Consider the following 12,476-nt stretch of genomic DNA (forward strand, 5'->3'; position numbering starts at 1 on the left):
ATCCTGTTTGTTCCCATTTCAGGAGACGGCAGCCAGTGAGTTGTGGCACCGGTACGAGGCGCTGACGGCCTCCCTGGCCCAGGACCTGTGTGAGCAGCTACGGCTGGTGCTGGAACCCTCACAGGCCACCAAACTCAAGTAGGTTCCATATGAATGAGTCTCCCTTGGGAAAAACGAGGGATAATGCTTGCACAAAAAGTGTCATCCCAGATTAGCCTGGACACTTTCAGGCTAGACTGGATTTATGTTTAGTTTAAAACCCACATTATTTTAAGACATAAATGCATAGTTAGAAAGAACACAAAACAAAATTAAAAGTACACAGTCATTTTATTCATTTTTGTATGAATACTGTTAAATAACATGTATTGGTAATTTAGTGTAATATTTTAATATCATAAATACGTTACCTGTTATCTCTAGCTACCCCTTTCCAAGGGAGTTATTTCATCCGGAAAATATTCAAGCGCTGGGAATCGTCCACCTCTATAAGAATCCAAATCAGGTTAAACATAGTACAATGCAACCTAACAGGAAATCAAGAACCACAACTCATCTTTCCTTTCCGGATAAAACCATGTGCACGCCTATTTTAGGCTCAGGACTTATGTGTTCTTTTCACTGTGTTTTTGGCGGAGTTTAAAAGGATAAAGTTTATTTATCTTTTATTTGTATCATTCGGTTTATATTTCTATACTTTTTGTTGCAGTAATTGTCATATTTCTGCTTTTGCTGGGTTTCTTTGTTTGCATCGTCGCTCATGTACATGACGTCATGAGCACGTGAACCACGAGGAATTCGTGCCTATTCCCCAATAAGTAATTGAGGTCAATTGGACAGCGTTCTTTGTGTTTACATTTTGTGGTTTAACTTTTTATTTGAATTTATAATCATTAATTTGTCTTTTGTAGGTTCTTTCTGTTTCTTTTATTTCAGAATGAACTTACAGGATAGAGGTTCTTGTGGTCATATCAAAGCAAGGTGGGATTCCCACGATACTTGCTTGGCATGTACCGGTTGCACATTTAATAACAAATGTGCGGTTTGCGATTTGTGGGCTTACGACGTATGGACAAAAGCAGGTCGCCGGAGGACGTCGATCAGCCGCAAACGCAACGAACCTCCATCCGACGTTGATTACCCGGTGACTCCACTGGTCAAGGATGACCAGCGGTTTTGTCAGTCACTGGGTACCGGGCAAGATGGTGTTGTTGTCAGTCGATCGTCATCAGATCTTATGACTCACACCATACATACCGGCGACATTGATCATGGAACGACTGGATCAATGTCAGACCACATGGCAGCCGCCATTCTACGGTCTTTGTCCGGTGACGTAACCGGTCATAATATGACCGGCCGGTCACCGGTCCGGTCCGGTCACCGGTCATGTCACCGGTCCGGTCCGGTCATGTCACCGGTCCTGTCCGGTCACCGGTCCGGTCCGGTCACCGGTCCGGTCACCGGTCCGGTCCGGTCACCGGTCCGGTCACCGGTCCGGTCCGGTCACCGGTCCGGTCCGGTCATTGATCACCGGTCCAGTCACCGGTCCGGTCCGGTCCGGTCACCGGTCAACAGTCATCAGTTGGGCCTGCCACCGATAACACCAATCGCCGGTCAAGAAGAACTCGGTCTTCATCATCGGCGTATTCTTCTACATCCGATTCGTCGTCGAATACATCGTCTTCATCAAGGAGTGGACATCGGACACGCTCTTCTTCGTCGAGCAGTTATCATCGTCGCGGCGCTCATAAGCGATCACGTCGTCACTCACGGAGACGGTATTCCAAAAAATCTCGATCTCATCGCAGCCGATCCACATCTCGACAGCGCAGCCGATCCAGATCTCGACATTGCAGGAAACGAGGACGTCGGCAACGTTCACGTAGACAGCATCGGACTTACCATACGTATAGTCGTTCACCATCGTGTTCCGTTATGGAATCGCATGTTTCCATGCCAAATGTGTCGGTTCCAACGTTGACTGCCACACGTATTGCATCTTCAGGAGCTCATCTCACTACTACGGCGTCAGTGTCAACACCACGGGTATCATCTACAGTATCTAGTCGTGTACCCCCTACAGCTACCCTGTCGAATCCTGATACACTATGGATACAGAATTCGGCGGGACATTTTGTACCGGTCAATGCTGATAATTTACCTTCTTCCGGTTTACATTATCAGTTTACTGACGTCGGGGATGATCATTCGCTGTTACCAGACAATTACAATCCGGTACAAGATATTCTCACTTCTGTTCCTGCTGATTCTATACAAACCGCTGGTGTTGTAGAGAGTGAGGCTGATTCAGATGCAGAATCTACTGTTGAGACGGATCAATATTTAGCTCCGATTGGTCAGATCTATGAACTGATGTTTCGTACTCTTGGTGAAGATTACTGTCCAAGACCTGCTGAACTGTCTTCAAATGCGACGATTTCTGTGACAGAACAACTTTTTCGTACATTTGATCCCAACAGGGTTATTAAGTCGACGGCTCGTCCTGACCCACGACTTCCCATTGGTTCTACTGTTCTATCTGTTCTTCAATCATTGGAATCAGCTAATAAGACTATTCCAAAACGAGGAGAAACATGGAAAATTCCTAAGGAACTAGCTGATCCAAAACACCAGGAAGGTAGTAAAAGTTACAAACCTCCTGTACCACATGCAACATCTGGGTTGGATTTTTCAAAACTTCCGGTTCCAGATCCGGACATAAGCAAGCTATCTCTTGTAATGCCAAGTGGTTCCAATTCAGTTTCTGTTCCGTTTTCAATGTTGGAAACTTGGGAAATGAGGGAACGTAGATCATTAGGTTTGACTAACCAAATTGACTTCATGCTAGCGACAATTTTACAAATGGTGTGTGATTGGTCGGAATCTGTTCCGGAGGAACTCCGTGATTTGTTAATTCATCTCTCACGGACCACACTGGCCTTATCTCACACTTCTGCTTCTTCAATGTCCGAGATGCTAAGGATTCGTAGAGATCTTATCCTTACTTCTTTACCTAAAGATTTTCTGTTGGAACCTGGTATGAACTCGCTCAGAACAGCTCCTCTCACATCAGGGTTTCTTTTTGGTGGAAGGATACAAGAAGCAATCACAGCTGACAAGGATGACCAACTTCATGCTTCTTTAGCTAGAAACAACTCTGGACAACGCCAAGGGGTCTTTAAGCATCCTGCTTCTAGGCCACCAGCAGTTCCAGCATTCAAGACGGCTAAGAGAAATAACCTTTTCTCTAAAAAGCCTTCTTTTAATCCACGGTCAGGTCCTAATAGGCAGTCTTCCTATAACAGACCTTCTTTGTCACACAAGTCTTCTAATAAAGATTCTGGGAAAAAGGGCAAACCCAAGCCGGGACAGAGGAATTTCAAACCTTCTACCGGCAGGGGCGCACCTCCTGCTTATCAGCCCTAGGTCCCTTCTCTTTCTACCGCCACAACCTCCGATGCCGGAAATACCAGTCGGGGCCAGACTTTTCCACTTCTCAAATCGATGGCTTCAAATTACTTCAGTAGCATGGGTTCATTCTCTTGTGACAAAAGGCCTGACTTTTCAATTCGAAAAAAGGCCTCCACTTTCTCGCGTCCCTATAGAGCTGGTATCTCGGCATCCACATATTCCAGAGTCCATTCTCGGGCTCTTGGAAAAACAGGCGGTAGAAAGGGTTCAAGATCCTTATTCTCCAGGATTTTACAGTCGTCTTTTTCTTGTTCAAAAGAAAAATGGTTCCTGGAGACCAGTAATAGATTTAAAAGTGTTCAACATGTATCTCCTCAAACCAACTTTCAAAATGGAGACTCCTTCTTTCATACGGGAATCCATCAAACCCCTGCACTGGGGGGTGTCTTTGGATCTGGAAGATGCTTACTTCCATGTTCCTATACATCCCAACTACCGAAAGTACTTGCGATTTGCCTTTCAAGGCCAAGTCTACCAGTTCCGGTCTATGCCTTTCGGGTTGGCGACAGCCCCACGAGTTTTTACCAAACTAATGTCGGCAGTCGGATCACACCTCAGAGTTCACGGGATTATTCTTCTTCAGTATTTCGACGACTGGCTTTTACACCAGCTCGATCGTCAATTGCTTCTGTACAACCTAGAATTCTCTTGGAAGGAGCTCCTCTCGTTAGGGCTCCTTCTCAATGCAGACAAATCAGACCTCATTCCTTCACAGGACTTTACGTTTGTGGGAATGAATTTCTTGACCCACATCAATCGGGTCAGAGTGTCTATTCAACGTATATCAGACCTTCTGATGAAGGTCAACTGGGTTTTGTCCCAATCTCATATAACAGCTCAAGAATTCCTCTCTCTCAACGGTATCCTGAGCTCAGTAGCAGACTTTGTGCAGTTGGGACGTCTTTTCCTACGTCCTCTTCAGCACTATCTCTCAGCTTGTTGGAAATGGTCTCCAGGCAATCTTATTAACACAGATTCCAATCCTTCCCTCCTTAAGGTCTCATCTTCAGTGGTGGCTAGACGAGGAGACTCTGTTGGCAGGAGTACCCCTTCTTCCCCCGCAACCGTCATTATATCTAATAACGGATGCGAGCAAGGAAGGGTGGGGTGCTCACCTGGAACCTCTCAGTCTGATAATTTCAGGGTTGTGGTCTCATCAGGAATCTCACCTTCATATCAACAATCTAGAAATGCGAGCAGTATTTCTAGCTGTATCTCATTTCCAATCACATCTTCGAGACTCTTGTGTGATGGTGTCAACAGACAACACATCTGTGGTGGCTTACATCCAGGCACAGGGGGGAACACATTCTCGATCCCTGTATCTGGAAACCAGAAAATTACTTGTTCTTTGCAAAACACTCAACATTCATCTGCTGGCAAAATATATACCAGGTCGCCTCAACGCCCTGGCGGATGGTTTGTCTCGCAAACACCAGTTACTTCCATCGGAGTGGACACTTCATCAAGAAGTGACCAACCAGATCTTTTTCAAGTTCGGTTATCCCCTGGTCGATCTATTTGCAACCAGACACAATCACAGACTTCCTCTGTATGTGAGTCCAGTTTACGATCCAGCAGCGTGGGCAATCGACGCGCTTTCGTTCGCATGGGACGCTTACGCCTATCCCCCACCCATTCTAATTCCCCAAATATTGGGGAAAATCAGGGTGAGCTCTTGCAGGATACTCCTGATTGCCCCTTGGTGGCCCAGAAGATCTTGGTTCAACGATCTTCTCAGTCTCCTGTACGATTATCCCAGGAATCTTCCTCACAGGTCAGATCTTCTGTCTCAAAGCGGCAGACTACATGCGGACCCAAAAATGTTCCACTTACACGTCTGGCCGTTATCAGGCAATCTTTGCAGAAGAAATGTTTTTCTGTCAGGGCTTCAACCCTCGTTGCTTCGGCAAGGAGAAAATCCACCAGAGCAGTCTATGATGCTCGTTGGAAACTCTTCTCCAATTGGTGTTTTCGAGGGAAAATTAATCCCCTCAATCCCTCTGCTAGACGAATAGCGGATTTTCTCATTTATCTTTTTGATGATAAGAAACTTTCTCTTAGTTCCATCAAAGGATACAGATCTATGATTTCGCATACATTGGCTTTCACTAAGTCTTCACAAGTCTGTGCTGATCCAGCTATTTCAGAACTTGTTCGAGCTATGGAACTTAGTCGTCCTGTATCTCGTACACTTGCTCCTAAATGGGATTTAGCTTGTGTGCTTGGTTCCCTTATTAAGGCTCCCTATGAACCTCTTGATCAGGCTTCATTACAATTCCTAACATGGAAGACCGTTTTCCTTCTTACTATGGCTTCAGCCAAACGGAGAAGTGAAATTCATGCTCTTTCTATCGAGGATAGTCATCTTCGTTTTGACTCTTCTGATGGTTCTGTTACATTGTTGTGTCAGTCAGGATTCCTTGCTAAAAATCAACTCCCCTCTATGGCTTCCAAACCCTTCAAAGTTCCAAGTCTATCTAGAACTTGTGGACATGAAGATGATGATAGACTCCTTTGCCCGGTCAGGGCTTTGAAGTTCTACCTTAAAAAGGTAAAGTCTATTCGAGGTTCTCGCAAGAGACTTTTCATTCCATTAAAAGGGGGGGGCGATGTGTCTGCGGCTTCTATTTCTCTTTGGATAGCCTCGACTATAAGGAAAGCTTATTCTTCTCTTTCATCGAGGGATTTATCCCTGTTTAAGATAAGACCGCATGAATTAAGAGCTCTTTCGGCTTCGTGGGCTTATATTAATCAGACCCCACTATCTGAAGTGCTTCAAGCTGCTTTCTGGAGGAATCCGACCACCTTCTCCTCTTTTTATCTTCGTTCTCTTGAGTGCCGACAAGACAATTTGTACTAGAAATGGCGCGGCAGAGGCCGACGCGTATCCCCACGCCGCATGTTTGACCCAAGGGCGCCCCAGGGTTGATCATGGGGCCATGCATAGTTGAGATTGACTGTATTGTCATAAGAGAAGTTCAGTATCAATTAGAAGTGAATGGGTGTAAAAATAAAGAAGTTATAGTAAAAGGCAATTTTGGGAGGGTGTGGCCTATGTGGGCGGGGTGCCCCAGGGTTGGTAATGGGGCCATGCATAGTTGAGATTGACCGTATTGTCATAAGAGAGGTTCAGTATCAATTTGAAGTGAATCAGTGTATTAATGAAGAAATTATAGTAAAAGGCAATTTTGGGCGGGTGTGGTCTATGTGGGCGTGGCGCCCCAGGGTTGGCAACGGGGCCATGCATAGTTGAGTTTGACCGTTTTGTCATAAGAGAGGTTCAGTATCAATTTGAAGTGAATCAGTGTAGAAATGAAGAAGTTAATGTAAAATAACCTAAATTTTTTTTATAGTAAATGGATTTTTTTGGTGGGTGTGGCCTATGTGGGCGGGCGCCCCAGGGTTGGGATTGGGGCCATGCATAGTTGAGATTGACCCTAATGTCATAACAAAAGTTCAGTATCAATTTGAAGTGAATCCGTGTAGAAATGAAAAAATTATAGTAAATGGAAATTTTTGGTGGGTGTGGCCTATGTGGGCGGGGCGCCCCAGGGTTGGGAATGGGGCCATGCATGGTTGAGATTGACCGTATTGTCATAGGTGAGGTCCAGTATCAATTTGAAGTGAATCGGTGTAGAAATAAAGAAGTAAATGTAAAATAACCTAAAAAAATGAGTGATAATTTCTGACGCGGCCCCACCCCAACCCCTATAACTTTTGACCCAGGGGTCAGATCAAAATTCCAAATAGTGCACCGTCGCACATATGCTCATAGCTACCATGTGTGTAAATTTCAAGGTTCTAGTGCTTTTAGTGTAGGAGGAGATAGTGGCCAGGACGGACGGACGGACAGACGGACGGACGGACGGCGGAGATCACCACAATATCCCCACCTTTTTTTCAAAAAGCGTGGGGATAATAAGTTGGGTCCTCTTGTAGTGGCTCAAACTGTAGTTTCTTCTATGGCATAAGTACACTGGTGCCATCCGAGAATTAAGTACTATACTGTACTAACAAAGATTATAAGAGGACTTGATTCTACTATCTCTGGCTGTAAACCCTCTATATGGGTTTTGCTGTGATGGGAAAAAATATGCGAACCTTCCCGCCGCAGCTGCAAAATCAGCTAGAGATAACAGGTAACGTATTTATGATATTAAAACAAATTTTCTTAAGTAAAATTCATTTTAATTATTAAATACTTACCTGTTATCGGTAAGTCCCACCTCCCACCCCGCTCATCGCCTTTTTATGTTTGCGTAAAGGAAAGATGAGTTGTGGTTCTTGATTTCCTGTTAGGTTGCATTGTACTATGTTTAACCTGATTTGGATTCTTATAGAGGTGGACGATTCCCAGCGCTTGAATATTTTCCGGATGAAATAACTCCCTTGGAAAGGGGTAGCTAGAGATAACAGGTAAGTATTTAATAATTAAAATGAATTTTACTTAAGAAAATTTGTTTTGGCAGTTTATTGACCGCAGTAATAGATAGTTAGAATTCCACTGGTTTTCAAGAGTTTCCACATGGAATTTTTGAAAAATCTAGACATCAATGACAGGATGGTGTCTCGCTTGCTTTAAGTAATTACAATTTATTATTATTATTTTACATATCGAGGGGTGAAAGCGAAACAGCTCTAAGTGACATTTTTTCACAAAATGACTTTTTTGTATATTTTGCATCGCAACATCCATGCCCATCATGTATTAAAATATCTTAGTTCCAGGCAATCAAATAAAAAGTAAAATTGAAATTTGTCCTAAAGCTCTAAGTGAAATTTAATTATTTTTTTAGTGCGAAAAGGCTCTATTTGCAGTAAAGTGCTACTTAGAGCTCTTTCGCATTCAGGTTGTTGATGTTAAGATAATTCTAAATGACACTTATTAATTATTGAGGAATATATTTACAATAAAAAATATATTTGTATTTGAAAAACCTCCTGAACAGATAAAATTATGTGACTGATGAAAAAATAAGAAAAAAATATTGATAAAGTTTTGCACTTAGACCTTTATCGACTAAATTTTGTGTATTTTTTTTAATTTTCCTTAATTATTTTGCGTTGTATAACATATTTGATAAACTTTTTGACAACCTTTATATAAGGAGTTTATGGCTATTTCAAATTATATTTTATACATACCTGTCTATACTTAAAACTATAAAGCTAATTGAAAAATTGAAACCTTAATTTCATAAAAGCTAGTTGAATTTAGTATGAATTTCAAGGCGATGTGATCCTTGTTTCACCCTCTTCCTAGTTCTGAATGTAAAACAATTTATTTTGTGACAAAACCACGAAGAATAAACTCATTAAAGTGTGTTGCGTTAAGAATGCTAAGTTGTGTAAATGTCAGATACTTTTATATATTTCTATTTTGCTCTCTCGTGAAAAATGCGTTTAGAATTACCGAGAACCTAGTTAGTTGTATGCATAGACAGTGAAACATATTTATTAACACTTCTCAATAAATAAATAGTAACAAACATGAATGTAAATTAGTTGTTTTTGTGGTATTTACAAACACTAATTTGTAACTGAGGTGAGATGTGAATAAGTTGGTCAATCCATTAATAACTTTTTTGGAAAGATGTGAATTTGTAGGAAACTGTGCTCATAACTCTGCTGCTATGATGTAACTAAGAAGATTACCATGCTGGTGAATTGTGATGTGGTTGTATACCATTCTAGTGATATGTTATTTTATTGGTAACTGAGATGGTGAATTGTGGATCACTAGTAAACCATTCTGGTGTGATGTGATTTGGTTGCTTAATGTGTTGGTGAAATGTGAATCCTTAGGTAACCATTCAAATGTGATGTGATTCGGTTGGTAACTGAGATGGTGAAATGTGAATCAGTAGGTTACCATTCTGGTGAGATGTGATAAGGTTGCTTACTGTGTTGGTGAAATGTGAATCCTTAGGTAACCATTCTGGTGTGATGTGATTAGGTTGGTAACTGAAATGCTGAAATGTGAATCTGAAGGTTACCATTCTGGTGTGATGTGATAAGGTTGCTTACTGTGTTGGTGAAATGAGAATCCGTAGGTAACCATTCTGGTGTGATGTGATTCGGTTGGTAACTGAGATGGTGAAATGTGAATCAGTAGGTAACCATTTTTATGTGATGTGATTTGGTTGCTTACTGTGTTGGTTAAATGAGAATCCGTAGGTAACCATTCTGGTGTGATGTGATTCGGTTGGTAACTGAGATGGTGAAATGTGAATCAGTAGGTAACTATTCTGGTGTGATGTGATTTGGTTGCTTACTGTGTTGGTGAAATGAGAATCTGTAGGTAAACATTCTGGTGTGATGTGATTCGGTTAGTAACTGAGATTGTGAAATGTGTAATCCTTAGGTAACCATTCTGGTGTGATGTGATTTGGTTGCTTACTGTTTTGGTGAAATGTGAATCAGTAGATAACCATTCTGGTGTGATGTTATTCGGTTGGTAATTGAGATGGTGAAATGTGAATCAATAGGTAACCATTCTGGTGTGATGTGATTTGGTTGCTTACTGTGTTGGTAAAATGAGAATCCGTAGGTTACCATTCTGGTGTGATTAGATTCGGTTGGTAACTGAGATGGTGAAATAGGAATCAGAAGGTAACCATTCTGGTGTGATGTGATTGGGTTGCTTACTGTGTTTGTGAAAGGAGCTGACTGAATCCATAGGTAACAATTCTGGTGTGATGTGATTTGGTTGGTAACTGAAATGTGAATCAAAAGGTTACCATTCTGGTGTGATGTGATTCGGTTGGTAACTGATCTGGGTACATGTAATTGTGAATCAGTAGGTAACCATTTTGGTGTGATGTGATTCGGTTGGTAACTCTGCTAAGGGATGATCATCAGTTAGTTTCTATTCTGGTGTGATGTGATTTGCTTGGTATCGGTTCCAGTGGATGTAAATCAGCAGGTTACAATTCTGATGAGATGTAATCAAACAACTGAATGTTGTCAATTTGTGCAAATTACAATATTTTGTAAATTTGCTAATTATTGCCTTATAACAGTTACCTATCTAAGTTGCAATGCCCCTTTTAAAAATACTAGGTGTGTTATGAATTATACAACGTACAACACCATGCTAATACTTATTATTGTTAATCTTTAAAAATATAAAGTTGTAAATAACTTTCCCATAACGTTCGTTGTTTAATGGACATGACTGCCTACAAAATAAGTCCAAAATCTTCCAAAGTATTAATTAATATAACAAATATGATAGAATATAGCATAATGATGGATAAATCAACATTGAATTCCAATATGTGTTTCAAAAAGAAATGAACAAATTAAGGTTCAATCAAGTTTGTTGATACAATTCACTTTTTCTAACATGTTACTGATTGTTGGAAACACACACAACATCTACTATACTTTCGTCAATGTGTATCTCGTTATTGTTTTTGTAAAACAGTACAATATAAAAAAAATCCACTCAGTGTTTTGGGACATTTGATTACAAACAATTGCAAAAAAAAAGTATTTAAAATAAAATAAGATAAATTGTCAATTTGACCTTTTCAACACTATTAAATGATATAAGAACAGTATTTTTATGCTATCTGTTTAAAGCAAAATGTTTCTAAGTAACAATATTTCTAAATATATTTCAAAATACTCATATTAAGAATGTTAAGAGTATTTAATTTAAAAAATATGCAATAAAGTGAGAATTTCCAATACTTTTCAATTCACTTTATGTCACTTAGAACTTTTCACTCTGAAAAATAAGTTGAAAAAAATATGTTTTCAGTGCGAAAAGGTTCTCAGTCCCATTTTTTGCATTTTATGTATAATATTCTTAGTTTCAAAATGTAGAAAGTATTGCATATGAAATAAATACTGTAAATTGATCATTAAACGTTGTTATAAAATCACTTAGAACTTTTTCGCTCTTAACTTTAAGTAAATAAAATGTGAAATTTTAGTGCGAAAAAGGTCTAAGTGACATTTTTTCAAATAACTTCTTTATTTGTGAAAATACAAACATGTTTAAAAAAAATTGTGATTATAGCAGACTATTCTCAATATAACTTTAAATTTTAAAGCCTTCATTGTTTGAACTGTTCTTGTGATACAGTTTAAACCTTCCCCTGAACATTTTTGAAAAATGCACTTAGAGCTGTTTCGCTTTCACCCCTCGATATGTACCACGCATAATCTAGTATATATATAGCTCCATATATACTATATCCAACCTCCATTGAAAATATCAATACTCCTCAGTATATATATATCTCCATATATACTGTCCAATCTCCATGTATTATACTCCTGAGTATATATATAGCTCCATATATACTGTGTATAATACTCCTCGTATATACTCCATGCATATACTTATCTCCATAAATCCGCTTCGGGTCGCCTTTGTCCGAGCAGACCCAAAGCATCTAAATGCAAACTTAAGAATGAACATTTTGAAATGAAATTTTGTGAAATGTGCCAAATATAGGATGGCTTCCCTCCAAAACTGATTATCTCCAAAAGGAGCCATATTAAGGAGAGGAGAACCACCCATACCTATATAAAATATTGTTAACTTGTGAAATAATGTATAATTGTTGACAGTGACACCATCCCATCATGAGCGGCCTAGAATTTTCCGTGGATATGTAACTGCGGCACCTAACAAAGATTAAAATATATAAAATAGTAACCTTTTATATGAACAAGCATTTAATAGAAGCAAACACAGATTCTACATTCATCTTTAGCATTTGATATTAGCAAACACATGATCTCCATAAAACACAGACAGTTCTCCAAAGAAATTTTGGTAGTGATGGAGTCTTTGCAACAGTGAAATCAATGTTCAGATCCAATCGTCACCAGGTCTGCTGCAGAGGTTTGAGCAACACTTGCATCTCAGCAGCGTCTAGGTTTTTGATGTTTTTGGTGACCATCTGGAACTGTTTTATTGAGTAGATTCTTGGACTCAGAGCCGAATTTTTTACCTTGGAATTTTCGAAGATATCACATCT

General features: G+C 40.1%; 1 protein-coding gene across 1 annotated transcript in view; it reads left to right on the forward strand.

Moving 5' to 3' along the window:
* Nucleotides 1-12,476, forward strand: part of LOC127852812 (midasin-like) — a 98,169-nt gene that overhangs the window by 73,426 nt on the left and 12,267 nt on the right. Inside the window, exon 36 of the mRNA XM_052386802.1 lies at nucleotides 23-138. Coding sequence (XP_052242762.1) covers nucleotides 23-138 — 116 coding nt within the window. The remainder of the gene's footprint in view (nucleotides 1-22; nucleotides 139-12,476) is intronic.

This window comes from Dreissena polymorpha, chromosome 12, assembly GCF_020536995.1.
Source record: "Dreissena polymorpha isolate Duluth1 chromosome 12, UMN_Dpol_1.0, whole genome shotgun sequence".
Lineage (NCBI taxonomy): Eukaryota > Metazoa > Mollusca > Bivalvia > Myida > Dreissenidae > Dreissena > Dreissena polymorpha.